The sequence below is a fragment of the Acanthopagrus latus genome, chromosome 13, assembly GCF_904848185.1.
Source record: "Acanthopagrus latus isolate v.2019 chromosome 13, fAcaLat1.1, whole genome shotgun sequence".
Lineage (NCBI taxonomy): Eukaryota > Metazoa > Chordata > Actinopteri > Spariformes > Sparidae > Acanthopagrus > Acanthopagrus latus.
In genome coordinates, this window is record NC_051051.1 from 4,076,324 (window position 1) to 4,094,323 (window position 18,000).

The following is an 18,000-nucleotide window of genomic DNA, read 5'->3' on the forward strand; positions in this document are numbered from 1 at the left end:
AACATAGACTGTGATCCGACCTGAAACTTTAATCTTAAAGTTAGTGGTGAGCTGAGCTGTTCATTCAAAAGAGCATTAAAATGTGATAAAGTAACCTGAAAAGCGTCTCAGGAAATTGACCACATATCAATAACCTCGACCAGAAACAGCAGCAAGGCTCCAGACACATTCATGGTTTATTAATAACAGCATTCACTTTGTTTTTTTTTAGCAGAAGCACATTTTTGAAGGTCACTCCTAATTTTTTTTTTTTTTTCAGAGCACTTTGCACATAATCGACAAACACAAAATGTCACGATTTGTTTGAAGTAGAGGCGTTTAATTGAAAGCGAACTCGGTACTTTAGTTGCGGACGAATGCGGCGGATATTTTCACAAGAGTAGACGGCAGCTGACAGAGTGAGTCACGCTCGAGTCTCTGTCTGGACAGACGATCCAACGACTCCAAATAAAAACACGAGTGTGAACAGGTTCTGACTCGTTCCTGGACTCAAAACAGCCACCGGTGAAGACGACACATCTGCTTCAGCTTCAGGAGGAGAGAAAGCAAAACACGACGTCTTCATTTTGTAATGACAAAACAGAGATGATGCTGTTATATATTTAAAAAAAATTTTTTAGAAAAAATGGATTTAATGAGTGGAGTTAAGTTGTGAGTGAGGCGGTTATTCTCTTCTCTCACGTCTGTTTACAGGATGATTAAAGAAATCTGCTACAGGCCAACACAGCAACTATTACCTTTTTTAATTAAATGTTCTAATTACATAATTAACGCCTGAGTTAAGCTCTCTTTAGCCTTCCTGTACTGTCACTGTCAGTATCGTCAGCTACATGTTTAAGTGCACCATCCTAACCTGCTGTGCGTCCTTATGGTTTCCATGTATCTGCATCTTCTCAGCCATAATAATAATAATAATAATAATAATAATAATAATAATAATAATAATAATAATAATAATATGCAACATCCCCAGACTGCCTTGCATAATAATGAATGAGCAATGAGTGTGTGTGTGTGTGTGTGTGTGTGTGTGTGTGTGTGTGTGTGTGTGTGTGTGTGTGTGTGTGTGTGTGAGACGTTTGGGGCCCCATCAGTTTGTAGCCAGTTTCCATGGCAACCCCTCAGAGTGCGAGAGAGAGGAGGGGAGAGGAGCCGAGACAATTATGGGGGTGGAGGGGGTGCTGGGAAAAAAAAGGAAGAGCCCGGGATGATGAGTGTGTGTGTGGGTGTGTGTGTGTGTGTGTGATAAGCAGGTGTCGCTTACCTAGAAACACCGGGGTCGCCGGGTTGCCACGACAACACGAGAAACTGTTGGATGTTAATGTAGATGTGCTTTTTTTTTTTTTTTTTGCCTCGGGCATCTGTGAAGCCTCGACTCAAAAAAATAAAATGTGTGTGTTGGTGTGTGTGTGTGTGTGTGTGCGTGTGTGTGTGTGTGTGTGTGTGTGTTTTCTGAGTGAGAAGCCTCAGAGTGAGTCAACAGGAATCACTAATACAATTTAGTTTCCATGGTGACAGCGGGGGAACGATATGTCCTTTTTTTTTTTTCTTTTTTCCAAACAAGAGGGGAAGACGCCAGATCCATTGTGGCTCTTTTTCTGCTTTCCTCCGCCTGAATCATTATTTAGACAAAGCGATAACCTGGCAAACCTCACAGAACCGACAAACGGGTCCCGCCGAGCCGCCTCAGAGACCCGCTCAGCACGTCTCTGCTCACTGCTTGAAAACAGAAGAAACGACTGAATCTCAACATCAAAAATGACAGAACATGTTGAATGTGTTGCAGCTTTTTCAGCATTTTCATCTTCAACTTTCTTTTGTTTTTTTTAGTCCCCTGGCTTCTATAATTTCAGTACATCGACTTGCTGCCTCTCCAGCAGCAGCTCTTCTCACATCAGCGAGACATTTTCAGGGTGTTCAGTTATTTCTGCCTGAACGTCTCTGAAGCCACTTCTAAATGCAGCTGTTTTTTTTCTCTCTCCGTGTGGCACTTCGCCTCCTAATGCACCACTCAGTCGCCCCCTGCTTTTCAAATTCCTCTCGTCGCCCCTCAGGGTCGTATTTTTCTCTCCTCTGGGCACGTCTGCATGCCTCCTCCTCCTCCTCCTCCTCCTCCTCACAGATGGGGGGAAGAAGGAGAAGTAGAAAAAGAAGTGACCCTCAGCAGAAACAGGAAACAAAGAAAAACACTTTGCACTCATCTTTTTTTTTTGTTTGTTTTTTGGCATTACTGTTTTATTAGAATATGGCATGAGAATCGCTGTTTTTATTAACTGTACATCAGAGTGTGTGACCTAATAAATATAAAGAAATCCACCAAGTTTTTACTGTAGCGTACATTGATGATAAATGTATAAAAGACAGATACAAATAGATATACTTAAATACAGTTTTTTTTTTCTAAAATGCTTCGTTTAGAACGACTACATAATGACATTCAACCGAGCTGCGTTTTCCTCCTCGTGTTTCCTGTGCTTTAATAGTGATTGTCCCGACTCGACACACTCACATTTTAGTTGGCAGCGCTCTGAGGTCTCAGTGTCCTGCGATTATTGTACTGGGAACATGATTTTGGCACAACATGTCCTGTGTCTCTTACACCGACAGACTATTAAAAGTGGCCTCGGACGAAAGTAAAACGCGGCAGTCTGGTTGAGATTCAGAGCTCTGAAACTCTCGTTAGTATCAAAGTGACGTGAAAAGGACCGTGATTGACGTAAAGTGTGTGTGTGTGTGTGTGTGTGTGTGTGTGTGTGTGTGTGTGTGTGTGCAGCAGTGAGGACAAAATGTTTTTTTTTAAAACTTGAACATTTTCTGCACTGAAGCTGTAATCTGACATTTTAAACAGAATAACCTGTTGACCTTGCCTGATATCTCTGACTAACTGGTGTTGTGCTTTTTACGCAACGTAGTTAAATGTGTTTGTTTGTTTGAGCTGTGTCGATATTTCTAATGGTTTTGTTTTTTTTGAAAATTTACAGGATGCTCTTTGTCTGGTTGTCCACGGCAGAGCGGCCATGTGGACAAAAGGACAAAAACTGAGTGGAGGAGTTTTATTTTTTCATTTTGCATTTCAAGAATAAAGTCGACATTTCAAGATTGGAGGTCGACCGTCTGAGACGACATCAAACATTTGACAGCCTCGAGCAGATGAACTGGTGAAACTGTAAATTATTTCTGTTTCACACTATGGAGTATTGGAGTTTAAAGAGATCGCGCCGAAAACTTTGTCTGTTCGGAACGAAAAACCACGCGAGCATGAAGAGGTGTCCACACTCCTGCAAGCTGTCTCGACATTTCAACTTTTTTCCTGAAGTACATAATGAAAAAAATTAAAAAATAAAACGTCTCCCTCTCATTTTTTCTCCCCTCATCCGTGGCCCAAATACTCTTCGGTAGGTTGTCAGACTTCCTGTCTGGTTCTGTGCAAATCGACGCGTTCGCTCTCGTCAAAAATAGACTCGGGGAGTATTTTTGTCGCTGCAGACAGATTTCTGTGACGTTAAACACCTGGTGGAAGAAGCGCCAGGAAACTATGAAGCCAACTTTCATAACTGTGTCCTTCCATCATCACGTGATGCTTTGGGGCTCAAAAATACTTTGTCCAGCAGCTTACTTTGTGAAAGAAGCTGCTGGAAAACAGTGGAGACACTTTTTGAGCAGCGTTATTTAATAATTTTGTCTCTATTCAAGTTAGCCGGGCACTAAACCAGAAGTTAGCCGGCATAATTCTCCAGTCACACAACATGCAAGATCGTGGTAATCTAACTTGTTTGGCTTCATGTGTCACTGAGCAGCTTTAACAGAAATTATCCAGGTTTTAATGTAACATACTCGGGTCGGGTGGAACCGGGAGCGTTTTCTAGAACGTCCGCCATTAATCGGTCACTGCGCAATTTTTGAAAGCGACGTATGAATCATTTAAAACAGTTTCAGAGTGGGAATTTATTCAAAGGATGAGACGGATTTATACGTTATAATTTTTTCTTACTGTCAACAAACCTGCGAAAAACAGCAGAACCAGTGCAGCCTGTGAAACTAATGTAGATACTCACTAGTGTAGCAAACGTTTATTCATCCGCCGCTGAAAATAGTCCCAGAGAAAAACACCATTTTCTCGTTTGTACAGAATTTGCTAAAAAACTACAACGTCCAGCTGTTTAAGGAAATTATTTAGGCTATCTTAAAACTCTATCAATATATTTGTGATTAGTTTTTAATACTTATATAGGCCGTGGTTGGTTATAGTCTCATTATCCTACAGAACTGCTATTTGATTCACATTGATAATATTTATATTTATGTGTGTATCTGTATTTTGTGATGTTTATTTAAATCTCCAGGTGTTATTTTTCCTGTTTTATAAAGGTGCAACATGTAAGAATTTCATTTATATTACTCATACTTTATTTAACGTTAAAATAATGATCTAAAAGTATTAAAAGAATGTAAAGAAATAATAGCTTTGATGTTATGATGTATACGTGTTGTGAAGCTAGCATGCTAACTAGACACACAGCTAACTGAGCTAACTGAGCTAACGGCAGCTACACCCAGTGGTTGGTGATGTTTGTTTTGAGCCAGGTGGCTAATTCTTACTTATTGCACCTTTAAAATTAAATGTAAATCAGACCTGATCATCAGAGTATTTGTCGTTGTTGACTTATCAGAAGCTACTTCAATAGGCTGCAGTATTCGAGACATATTTTCCTCAGTGAGTCTCGCAGTTGATTCACCAAACGTGTCATCACCAACCATTTAGTACACTTCGGAGCCGACGTACGTAGCTCCGTCTACCGATGTTAAAATCACACATTTGAACCATCACTTATCTACAAATAGATCAAACTAATGAACACATGACAGCAAAGGCAGCACCATCTCAGGAAAAAAAAAAGGCTTTTGCTGTTTACACGTCTCGGTCATCGTCGGCGACATGAATCTGTTCCTCCTGTGAAACCGTATGATTGCACTGAGACGACTTCACACTCGGGGGAATAACTTAAACATCGTCATAAATCATTAATCGTCTACGTCTGCCACTCGCTTCCCACTCGCTGTTATTACATACACTGAACACCGCCGCGTCGTCGTGACTCATGAATCATATCACATTGCTAGTTTGCTGTTTTTTAATTGCTTTTTGTACATGATAATTTCTATATTCTACCTCGGATCAGAGAAAAAAGTTGCTGTGCTAAAACGACTAGAGTATAGATGCAGATGAGTAAGAGTAAACTTCACGGGAAATAAGGCGCTCCCTGCACACTAAGAATACAACAGAACTAACTATTTTCTCAAGGAACAAAAACATTGTGCCAAAATAAAACAAAAAGAAAGAAAAAGGCCTCACGAAACTCGGAGGTGAAGCGAGCACTTTTCTTTTCTTTTTTCTTTTCTGCTGCTTGATTTTGGCACAACGTTTCTCCAGATATAAACTTTTGGCTTTTATATGTATGTTTTGAGCGTGAGGCTCTTTGGAAAGCATGAACCTAGCATGTAGCACAAAAATACGTCCTTACAGCTACGGACATACTTATTCTGAATGCACACTACAAGCACTGACCCTCCGAGTCAAACTTACATGATGAATTCCCTTGTCGTGTTTTGTTACGGTGTGAAATTTGAGTTTTCTGCAGAGGCTGGCGTCGAGTCCACCGCCCTGTTTTATTATTTCCCCTCCGCTTTTCTTACAGTACGGGAAAAAGTTCTCCTCTACATTTCACATTTCAGCCTGTGTCGTAACAGTTTCACGTACTTTGCTATCAGAGGTGACGCTCGTCTTAAATACATGGAATGATATCAGATAACAATCCTGCTTTTTAAGAGTTTTCAGAGAATTACAGACGTATTGTTTTCCAGCCCCTTTAGTGTTTTCGGAGATTCACAGTGAGTTGAGCGACTGGATCGGTTAAGAGCAGCATGGGGGAAACTCCAGCCCTTCAGAATATATATTGTTATTTCATACAATGGGGGGGTCAAAGGCAACACAAACACCTGCTGCGTCTCTCCTCTTTCCTTTTTTCCACTTTCATTTCAGTCCTTCCATAAGGATGCGTCCAGCCGTCCGACAGCAGTATCTGGGATAAAGCGATATCTAATGGAGCGGAGGCGACCTTTACATTCACATTATCACTCAGACTGGTCTTCTGGTTTTTGCCCCAAAAGTTAGTAGATCGTTTGAAAAAACCCGCGCCGGTGATCGGAGGAAGGATACGTGGAGTGAGGAAGAGCTGACGTCTCCATCTATTCTGTTAATTAGTCTTTCTTGTAGTTTCCTTCCTTTCTGTTCCTCCAGGTCTCCCGTCTGCTGTTAGAAGCTCACCAAGGCGTAGACCATACTTCATCAGGCAAAACAGATGGGGAGAACAGGGAGAAAACACTGATTCCACTGCTTTTCTGTGTCTTTTAAAGGTTCTTTCAACGTCACAACGCGTGTAAATTGCATCGCTGAAACCCAACCAAGCAGCGGTAAAATGATAAGATTGTGAATTTGCACTTACCTGTAGAGATAATAGAAGAAAGAGAGCAGGTAGAAGCCCAGTTTGCACCAGGACTCCTTCTGGCAGTAATTGAGGATGTCGGCGTTCATCACGCTGACGGGATCGTACATGACCTCTGACCCGTCAGCCGGCCGGTGAAAGAACCTGAAAAAAAAAGAAAAAAAGGAAGCAGATCTTTGGCTCGAGCTCACACTGGCGCAACGGAAGCTGCTTCACCAGACATCTGTTATGGGACCGTACCTCCACAGATGGTAGAAGAGCAGCGGGATATTTAGGCCAAGTGTGACCCACTCTCCGGCACACATGAACATCAGGCAGAAGAGCCCGTGGATGGAGTACTCCGGTACCACCAGCTGAAACAGAGCAGACGCAGACAGTCGGCTTATAGAAACTGAGCAGATTTTTTTATTCGCACTGCAACAAACAACTCCTGGAAAACACTGTGCTGTAACTACTTTCACAGAGAAGGTGTGAATGTTACTCGTGGCTCTCCGCCGCTACAAATATAGTTTCCAACACGTTCAGACAGGATTTTAGATGTCAGCAGAAGCTGATGTGGTTTGAGACTTATGCTTCAGGTTGATCCGATCGCTTGCTTGCCTGCAGACCTCTGAATCAACGAGCTGTGAACACAACACTGACATATCATCACCTGTTGAAAGCTAATTTTCAGGTTTTTGTGTGCATGCTTTAATGTTAAAAACCTTGTATTTCAGTGGCTGTCTCTTTAAAAGGTGCAACATGCGAGAGTTCAGGGAGCAGCATATCGCCAGAGCAACCGCTAACTGTAGCTGCTGTTAGCTAGTTAGCTTGGTTAGGCGTGCATCTAGTGGTCTGGGCAGGAGCAGGGCTAGCTGGTTAGCATGCTAGCTTCTGTACATATCTTAGAAGTCATAACTGTTATATCTTTGCATTCATGTGATTATTTCAGTTCATTTTTGAATGATTCAAATACAATTCCTATAAAGCACCCCTCCTAAAAAGTCAAGTCTGCTGTGATTGGTCAGCTCTCACAGGCCCAAGCATGCTCCGCCCACTGTGTTTCCACGTGAGCTCTGACTCTGACAGTCACTGCTCAGTTGTGACTTTACAACCTTCAGTCCTGCAGCTCGTTTGAGTCTCCGAGTATCTGCGTGAATTGAATTTTTGTAACTTCCACAGCTATAGATGCTGTGGAAGTTACAAAAATGCTTTATATGCCCTGCTTTATAATTTAAAAAGACGGGATAAAATCACTTTCTACAGAACTCCTGTGAGAGAAATGTGCTTTATTTAAGCTGATAAATTCTCCACTCTGAACAGCAGCTAGTTGCTAACTCCATCAGCTGAGGGTGCTCTTCTCTACGGAAGAGTGTCAGGTTCAGGGGTGATGAAAAAAATAAAATAGGCTGGAGGAAGTCCTTTTTATTTCCATCATGCACTTCCAGAAAAAAGTCTAAATGTCAAGATTAAAGTCGACCTTGTGAGACGACATCACAAAGCTCAAATGCCTCGTGTAGATGAACTGGTGAAACTACTTCAGAGTCCACTTCAGAAACAAAGACATTATCTCTCCTTCTGCTCATAAACACAGTGAAGTTGTCAGTTTGAGGACTTTGAAGCGATTGTGCCGAAAACTTTGTCAGTTCAGAAGGAAAAGCCACGTAAGCATGAAGAGGTGGCCGTAATAATGGAAGCTGAAATTGAGACGACGTAGTAACAACAGAGCAGAGCTGTCAGTCGCCCCCATAACTGGATTTGAGGGACCAGAAAAGTCGACTTCATTCTCAAAATGATACATTTTGTTCCTCATCCCTGGCCTTAATACTCCTCCGTAATTCTCTGTATGTTCATAGATCAGAATTCGTAATGTGGAAATGTTGATTATAGCCACTTAAAATAAACATCTTTATCAATATCGTCGACGGAGCAGATGCGTCACCTCTTATCAGGCGGGGGACATAAAACCCTCTGGGCAGAGAACAAAATGTCAAACTGAATAATGTCGTGGAAACAAAATGGCAGCTTTAGTCTGGTTGCAGGACGGGACTGATCACCTCTGGATTTAAAACGTTTCCTCTCTATTTGCTTCCTGCTCTGCGTTTGTGGGCGACTTCTCTGCACCTTATCTTCCTCTGCAGCAATTAAAACTAATTGAAACTATATTTTGCAGTATGGAAATCATGGCAAACAAACATGCGTCATCAGATCGGATGTTTAGAAAATGCACAACTTCTGCTCTGATACATCGTCCTCGTTGTAATCTGATACAATCAAACGCGCCGGAGTGGAAGTATGACGCAGCAAAAAAATGGGAATACTCAAGTTAAGTACAAACACCTCAAAGAAGTACTCGAGTAAATGTACTTTTCCAACACACACATGTTCAAACATGGCCTCTGTAAATGTCACATTTCATGGGAACAGTCCGTTCGTTTCTGTCTGACATCCTTAAACTACGTGGCGAGTGTGTCGACAGTGTTCCTCGGTCGCTGTGCGGCTGCAGAGCTGTGATGGTGGGCTACATGTGAAGTGAATCAGCGTGCGTCACAATGCCGAGAAAGAGAGACGGACGGTCGTTTCTGTCAGAAGCACCTCAGGTTCTCTCATCCAGCCGCAGCAGCAGCAGCAGGTGAACATCGACAATTACTCACCCGGCGAAGAAGGTTGCAGATTCTCTCGATATTGAGGATCCGTTCCCTCTGCGGACGCAAAGAAAACGTCTGATTAACAGTTTCTTCTCACTAATCTTGTCAAAAAATCGTGCAGCAATATATGTTTATAATCTGTATATGAAATACCCAAAGTAAAACATCTACATGTTGAACTTTTATACAGTATTTTATGCTGTTAAGTTAACAATATAAATGTAGTTCAGTTATGTAAAGATACAAGTTTATCACAAATATGAAATACTTTTAATAAAATGTGGATATTACACATTTATACAAGTATATATTTATATGTTTACATGATTATATATGTGATTTATGCCAGCACGTGTTATTTACATACATAAACATACATATTTGTCTATGTACATTTATTTTATATATAATTTAATGTATATTTATTTGTGTATGCAATGTCACATACCTATTAACTGTCTGTTTAGCCAATTTCACCTGTTATAGTTAAATATATTCTTGAATCCGAACATGTAAAATTAACTCTGCGCCGTAGAGAAAAAGATTTAAAGCTCTGAGGACAGCGATGATTTGCACTTTGAGTCCTCACTGTGCTTTTTGTAGAAATGAAATACGTCCATCTTCGTCTGTTTCGCCTCGTTAGCAGCCAGCGGCCTCGACGCTGATGTTTTATTTAAGTTCCTATTGATTATCCGGCAAGACAAACGAGATGCTCGTGCTTTCGTTGCCTCACCTTTATTAATCAGCTGACAGAGGTGATAAATAAAAGGAACCAGTATCCAGATAAATCACTGACAGATTTTTAATCAGTTTCGCTTCGTATATCATACAATATTTGAAGTGGATGAGCAGAAATGCTGGTGTTTGTTTCCTTTGTGTGTACTGAAGCATCAACACTACTTGTAGTTTCAGTATAAAGGACCTTGTGACGTCAGGCTGCACCTTTCATGAATCTGTGCACATAAATTCAAACTCAGTGAGCTGAATCTACAACATCCAGCCTCTCTGGGTCATTCTCCTTTTTGTTTTTCTTGCTTTGTGCACCTTAATGTAAAGAAACACTCGGCGGATGCTTCAGCTGAGCTTAAATACGCCGCACGGTTTCGTAATTGCACCAGTAAATTCTGCTTGGATTTTATCGACTCGAGCCGCTCTAAAGTGCCCTAATTAGTGTGAGGTCATCCGGGTTTCACGCTGAATATTTAATCATCACAAATAAGGAGACGCGACTGCAGACGTGAATTAAAGGCGGTGGAGACTTTTCACAAAAATTTAGAGCACATGGAAGCGACAGGAAGTGGGAGGTGAGAGCGGAGGCCATTAGCCAATCACGATGCATCAATCAAAAGCAACATGTCTCCCTTTCAGACTGTAACTGTGATTAATGCTTCAGAGACACATGTTCTGTCTCCTCCGTTAGGTCCTCTCTTTCTCCTGATTTCTCTCCCGCTGACAAATATTTACAGCGTGTGTCTTTTTCTCTCTCCGGCAGCAGGTGAGCACACACACGGCGCCGCTCTCTGAAATAATTGCTGTTTATTTTTCAAAAGGCCGTCGCCGTGTTGTTTGTTCTCCTCTTGTTTGTGCAGTTTATTGATTTTTTTTTTTTTTTTTTTGTGGTGGTGGTGGAAGACTTGGCGGCATCACATCACATCCCGGCTGATTTGTGTTTCTGTCTGAACGTATCTGACAAGCTGACGTCGGTGACGATGAAGCTCGTTATCGATTGAAAAAAAAAAAGAAACACCTGTACAATTTAAATCCCCCAGAGAAGCCTCGATACAAATCCTGCTGTCACAAATCCCCTCATCACCACCTGAAGAGGGAAAACAACACGTCCACTGTGCACTGAACGCTCACGACACGATGCGACTGGATTGCATTATATTTTACAGGTGTTGCCGTTATTGTGTCCACCCCCCCCTCCCTGCTTTGTAAGCTGGCGTGCCTCCACACTCCCACAGTCGGCTTTCACAGCTTCCTCTCCCACTCCTCATCGCTCTGCAGTTCAGATGCAGAGGTCACATGATCGCTAGAACATTAGCTCACTTGTGAAAAAGACACTCAGCTGCTGCTAACTCGTTAAACTGAACGAAGGCCAATTAATGCATCGACGACACTCCGCCAGAAAATCTTATTATGTGCAACATGCGCAGATTTTAGTTTTGAAGGGACACTGTGTAGTTTGTATTTAGGAAACAAAACAAAATGAATAAACAAACTGTTCTCAGAGTTTTGAAGCTAGAAAGGTGGCAGGGTCCGCCACACGTAAACAAAGCGAAACAGTATGAAGCTGTGTCGTCCTTTAAAGGTCATTCTGTTTATTCAGTCGTGAAAATAAAAAGGCATAAAAACAATGAATAATGCACCTACAACGCTGCTTTGGGTCGTTCAGTTACACGTTCAGAAGACTGTTTGTGTAGTTAGAAGGGTGGCAGGGTCCGCCACATGTAAACAAAGTAACACAGTATGAAGCTGTTTTGTCCTTTAAGATCAGTTTGTTAACTCAAGCATGAAAACAAATAATTTGTTCATTTACTTTATTTAGGCACAACATGAAATGTGTCAATAAAAATCTTTGGCTTCTAATTTTAAATTTCAAAATTTCAAAACTTATTTACAGTTATGTGAGGGAACAAGAGTCATAATGTTTTCTAAAAGATGTCTATGGAGTGCGTTGCAGAGATATTTACTGATGCTAGCATGCTAACCAGCTAGCCACGCTCATAATTACCAAAACAAGCTGCACAGCTAACTGAGCTAACTGAGCTAACGGCAGCTACACTTACGTACGAATTCAAGAGGTGGCCAACTCTTACGTATTGCACCTTGAAATTAATATAAACAGCTTTTTAAGTTCCATATTTCACTTTTAAATGATTCATCACTTTGGGTATTTTGTGACAGAGTATCTAGAGAACTTGCTGAACCTGAATCTTCCTCAGGTGAACATGTTTGCGCTCATCACTCTGAGGTGAAGCCTCGTATCTGCGACGGCTCGGTGTCTCTTTGTGTAAACGGCGGGTTCATTTGCATCAATCTCTTCTAATTGATTGAGCCGAAACGAGCCGCCGTCTTTTTGTGGAAGGTTGATTGCTTCAATCTGCATGCAGATGAAGCGATCGAGGCAAAGCGCTGCCCGTGGATGCTGCTGTGTGGACGGAAGCGGGAAGTGTTTCTTCAAAGAAGTGCAAATATTTGATGTTGATGATCTAACGGAGGGGCTAAACCTAAAAAAAAATGACATGCAGTGATGCCGTTACAGCCGTGAAACGACACTGTTCTGTTTTTTGTTTAATTATGGGCTCTTTTTTAGGGGGATTTCTGCTTCTGACTGATATGTTTGGGGTCACGTGAGACATGTCTGGATGGGAACCCCCCCAGTTTGTACTGAGCCTTCATGTGCAGATCAGTGAGTGGATCTTCTTGGAGCTGAACAGAAGAGATTCCTGCGTGCACGTCGAGGTTTGATCACGGTTGAAAAGAAAGGAAACAGCAGGGCTTCTTACCGCTCTGGTGGGATTGCTCTGATCAATCGGGTTTTTGAAGTCTGTGCGAAGCTCATCAAACGCGATGATCTGAAAAAAACAAAAAACAACAGACGTGTGAGTTTAGTTACCTTCAGAACAGCAGCGAGAGCACATAACTGTGACGTAAATACAGTAAATGGAATAAACACGAGACGTTCTTGTTGTGTAATCCTGTTTGCACTCGAACTCGGAGCTGCTTGCTGGCTGCAACTCGTTACAGCTGCATCTCGAGCACACATGGTGATTAAATGTTGAATGAGAACATGTATAATTACTGACAGCCCTGCTCTTTTCTCCTGACACTGTATATAAGCTCTGATTGTGCTCGCACCATGAGTCATTACGAAGCTTTTTTTTTTTTTATCTCTCCGGAGCTGAAAAATCCTGGATTTGAACGCCACTGACGCAGCCCTGATTAAATAAATCGGGCGCATTAAGGCGGCTGGTGTCTTCGAGCGAGAGCAATCTGGTGCCGAACCAAATTTAGAAGCTGGATGGAGGAGATTTAAATCAATAAACTAATTAAATATCCTTTATTTCATATTGCATTAGGCTTGATTAAATTAAAAGTGGCACCGCTGGGCCTTGTTAGAGGCACGCACCATTTCTAGTTTCAAAATTTGTACCAGTCTCTTAATGGAGTTCACATCTGAGGGACCCTGCAGGCATAAAAAAAGCTGTCAAGGTTACTTGTTTTTAATAATATCTAGAAATCTCTCCTCTGATTAATTTTACTAAATCATTTTTTTTTTTATCATGCACTTGAGGGAACATCAATCAACCTGCTGTGCTTTTTCATATCTGCTGCTGCAAATCAACTCTTTATTTACGTAATCACAACCTTTTCCTTTAAGTTTGCCATATATGCAACAAAATAAATGTTCTGTTGAGTTTATCCTGTGCAGTCTTCAGAGGATTTTGAGCTGAAGACACCAGAGGAGAAAACAACCGTCGCCGTCTCTTCGGCTCGCCGTGATCGTTTCTCTCAGCAGCTCCCTGATTAATAGCTCCATTAAAAACACTAATAATTGTCAGTGTGAAAACGCCTCCTGCTGCGCTCATCATCACTTCAGCCTCTAAAACAGCTCTGCTTCACTTTGACGGCTCGTTGAAGAGCAATAAAAATAAAATAAAAAAAACAACAACAACAAAAAAAAAACCCGCAGACATTATTCTCAGATAAGTGAGCGTCTGACTGACACGGTGAGACTCCGCCGGTCCTCCTTCACACGTTGTAAACAGATGCAGTTTCCATGGAGACATGGTGAGCCCCCTCAGCGGGCGCCATGGTTACTATAGCAGTGAACAAGCGCCCTGATTGGTCGAGAGCCGCATGGAATCGGGGTGCTGTGCCCGTGGGTGGGTGGGAGGCAGACTGAGGGAGCAGAATCGGTTTGATATGCGTTTTCAATCACATGGTCGAGTTGCCGAGCCAGACGCCGATTCTCCCCCCATCTCTCTCTCTCTCTCTCTCCCGCAGACACACCGACTGACTCATACGTCGTCTCACCCACTTAGTCAGTCGGTACGTTAGTCATTTCAAGTCTTATGTTCATAATGATACGTTACGTGTTTCACTTTTCCCAGGGAGGGGAGGGGGAGATCGAACGTTAAAGGGAGGGAAAAAGGATCGAGGCACCAACTGCTTGTTTGTTGACTCGCCACACAGAAAACGTCGCCTGTGTGATATCTGTGCAAATTCCAACCCCAGAATGCCTCGGGGCGCACGGATTTCTGAGACTGAGTCTGGCAGCGAAATGTATGATCGCTTGTGTTTTCGCTGCCTCCCTGTTCTCGTTTAGTGAACCTGTGACAAGGTGTTCGAGGAAGCGTTTGTTTGTCGGCTCTCTGGGAGCTCGGGTTCGGCTGGGAGTCTGTGGTTAAAGAGTTGTTTTAAAGGGGTCAGAAAAGGTCATGCGGCGCTTTTTCCAGGTTTCGTTCGCCCCCCCCTGCGAGTCGAGCGAGGTCAGAAATGTTCCTTTTATCAGCTGCAGGGGAACAAAAAGTGTCACTCGGTTGGCTTTTGAGAGCCGATTCAAAACGTCAGTCACACAGAAGTACAATTACACGGAGGAGGTTTTTTTTTTCTTTGACTGACATATTTATGCATGTTGTTACCTCAAGAGGACCTGAGCCAGGTGTGTGTGTGTGTGTGTGTGTGTGTGTGTGTGTGTAGGTGGATGTATTCGTCTGCCTGTGTGGGATGAAGTGTGGACATTTTTTTGAGTTTTCTGAGTGAGTGAGTGTGTGTGTGTGTGTGTGTGTGTGTGTGTGTGTGTGTGTGTGCGTGCGTGCAGTGTTTACGCCGCCACTCACCTGCCAGATGACGAAGAAGATGAGGGCAGCGCACAGCACCAAGGTGAGCATGTAGCAGAAGGCCGCAAAGGTGAACGCCATGGCCGTGCCAGCCAGCCTGACGACGGGATGGGTCGAGAGAGAGGAAGGGAACCTTCGCCCCTGCTCTCTGCCTCTCAGGTGGCCGATGCCCTCCTTCTCCCTCCTTCTGTTGGAGGTGGTTATCGTCTGTGTTCGGCCCCCCCGACGCGAGCTGACTTCTGTGTCGTCCAGGCAGGTAAAGCACAGTTTTAGCAACAATCAATAATCAGCGTGAGCGGCGGCTCCACTCGCTTCCCCTCTCTTTGTGTCCTGTTGTGCAGCTCACAGCAGGACGACCTCCCTCTTCTTCTTCTTTTTCTCTCTGGCTTTTTCTTTTTTTTTTTTTAGGAAGCACTTATATGTTTCTGTTCACAGCCACATTTGTCTGTTGTCGCTCCTCTTCCTTCAGTCTCTGACAGGCAAAATGTCTGTCTCCTCCTCCTCCTCCTCCATGTAGTTTCTCTTTAGACAAAGCCTACACATTTTTTTTTTTAAATCTTTCTCGCAACAAAACCACAAAGTGTCTGATGGCCGACAACAGCAGAAGCGCAGGACTCTCGTCGACACTAAGAGCACAAGACAGCGAGGATCATTATCGTCTACGATGGTTTTTATGGCTTGTGATAGTTGAGTAGTTGTTTTTTTTTTTTTTGTCTTATGGCTTTCAGTTCATCTGTTGCTCCGGATCATCGATGACACACATTTTCTAACATCACATTTAACACACTTGTAAACAAAGCCACAGTTTAGCAGATTTAAATTGTTGTTATTTACACGGACGGTCTCAATTCATAGACGATTCATCTGCACATCGATCCGATCACGTGCTGAAGATTCAAGGTGTTGCTTTTTTTTTTCTTTTTTTTTTTGCGTTTTTACACGTATTATTCTGGCAAAGCAAAAAACATTAACTGGATGCTGCTTTCTTAGAATAAAACAACACAAAAACACAGCAAATCAGATTTTTTCTTTTAAATAAAGCAACTATTTACACATCTACGAGGGACTTTGAGCACAAACACCTGATGGTAGTTTTGAGTCAGCCTGGATCTTAATATCGAGGAGAGAATACCTGCGTCTGGCCGGAGACTCTGTGCCTGCTGCCACCGAACAGTCCGCTCTGTCCTCGTCTCTGTCAATTCGGGTCGGCACCATGTCAGAACTATTCTCTGCTCTGCATGTTTCCCCTCAGACGTCTCCGGGAAAGCATCTTGATCTGACATGCAGGGGTGAGATTATTTCATTCTGGGAGAAGAAGAACAAGAAGAAGAAGAGGAGGAGGAGGTAAAAGAAAAAAGAAACAGGGGAGGGAGATTTTCAAGCAGAAGGCTGCAGGACATCTACATGTTGAGCCGCACTTATTCTGAATTTTAAAATCACTCCGGTTAAAAGGGAATAAATCTCCGCAGCCCCTCAGAAGTCATAAGTTAATTAGTCCTCCTCGTCTGTGAGTCTTTTCAACAAAAACAGAACCTGAATGTGTTTTTTTTTCCTGAGTCTGCCTCTCCTGTCTGTCTCATCCTCTATTTCTTAGACTGCGAGAGGAATATTTCTATCACGCTTGATGTGAAAACGCTCGACCAATAGCGTCGCTCCCTCCTCCTCCTCCTCCTCCTCTCTCCTCCTCCCTGTCTGTCAGTCTCCCTCCTCTCTTTGCATTTTATACATTTCCATAATCCCTTGTTCCCCCCAGAGAGTGATGATGAGGGGGCAGGGCAGGCTGGAAAATGTTTTGTTTCTTTTTTCTTCTCCTTTTGTCTGCATCTCTCTCGCTCTCCTCCCTCGTTCCCTCGCTCACCAAAAAAGCCTTCAGTCACCCGTCATCTCGTGAAATGTAAGTCTGATTCCTTCGAGGGTGTTGCTCTCAATCAGCTGTCATTTCTCTCAGTTCACGTCTCTGTGAGCTCTCCGCCCGGCGTCCATTAAATAGCTCAATTTCACTCTTTGTTCCGTCTCATTTTTGTGCCTTTATAAGCCACCGAGCAGCCACATCTTATAATATTTTTAAAAAAATTTAAATATCACTTATGCTCCATGATGATCTGTACAAAAGTCTGTGAGGATCAACTGCCCACATGAATACTTCAGCAGTGTCTCGTACTTTCTGTGCTGTTTAAATGGAAATGTCAGGACAGGAGGGATGATGTAATGCAGCGGTGTCTGTCTGACACAACCACAGTCCTGTAAGATGAGCTCACCTGTGCTTTTAAAATGGATAATGAACCTGTTAGTCAACGTTATACAAAAGTGTTTTTCCTCTGAGAACAAAACTAAACAGTACTTCAGCAACTATTTGTCTTTTAACAACTTTTAGCACTTTTAACTGTTTATTCGTTACATTCAGCTGGTTGTTAACAAACCCTGATCTATTACTTTTAGCTAATTATTTCCTTTTTCTGTAAGGATGATTGGCAGCACACATAAAATCATGTTCACCCCAATTTGCTAATCGTAATGTCCTCCTTAGTGGAAGTATGAAAAACTATGAATCACCATGTCTATTTACTTGAGGCAAGAGGTGTTATAATGATTGATTTTTATTTGTTTACCCCCCGGCAAATGCAGGCGTGCTCTCTGGGGTGAAAGTAACCTGGTTGGGAAGAAGAATTTAATCGATGTCTTTAAGTCTCGTCAGCTCCTGCACACCTTTCCTGGTAAAAAGTGTGTCCTGTTCTACCATGACAACACGCTGCTACTTCTCACCTTGACCACGAAGGTGACACTACTCTATAGAGTGTATAGTATAGAGCCGAGTATCTGTAGTTTATAGTATGGAGACTCAAGACGAAGCTGACTGAGAGAAAAAGATGCATTAACAAGTCGAGTTGATACTTCAGCACCACGGACAGCAACATGGATTCATCAGAACGCAGCACAGTCGATATCTCAGCGCCGCGGTCGGAGCTGTGGATTTTCTAATTTGCACAAACCTCAGTCAAGATAAAGGATCAATGACTCAGGCGG

At 42.6% G+C, this 18,000-nt stretch overlaps 1 protein-coding gene across 1 annotated transcript; it reads right to left on the reverse strand.

Moving 5' to 3' along the window:
- Positions 1-2,202: 2,202 nt before the first annotated feature.
- On the reverse strand, positions 2,203-16,776 carry cnih2 (cornichon family AMPA receptor auxiliary protein 2). The gene is made up of 7 exons (XM_037120736.1): positions 16,109-16,776; positions 14,977-15,215; positions 12,640-12,708; positions 9,137-9,184; positions 6,744-6,856; positions 6,504-6,647; positions 2,203-6,341 (listed from the first exon to the last, which is right to left on the reverse strand). Exons 1-7 carry the CDS (start codon positions 16,257-16,259, stop codon positions 6,314-6,316), a joined length of 792 nt encoding a protein of 263 aa, XP_036976631.1. The 5' UTR covers positions 16,260-16,776; the 3' UTR covers positions 2,203-6,313.
- Positions 16,777-18,000: the final 1,224 nt, after the last annotated feature.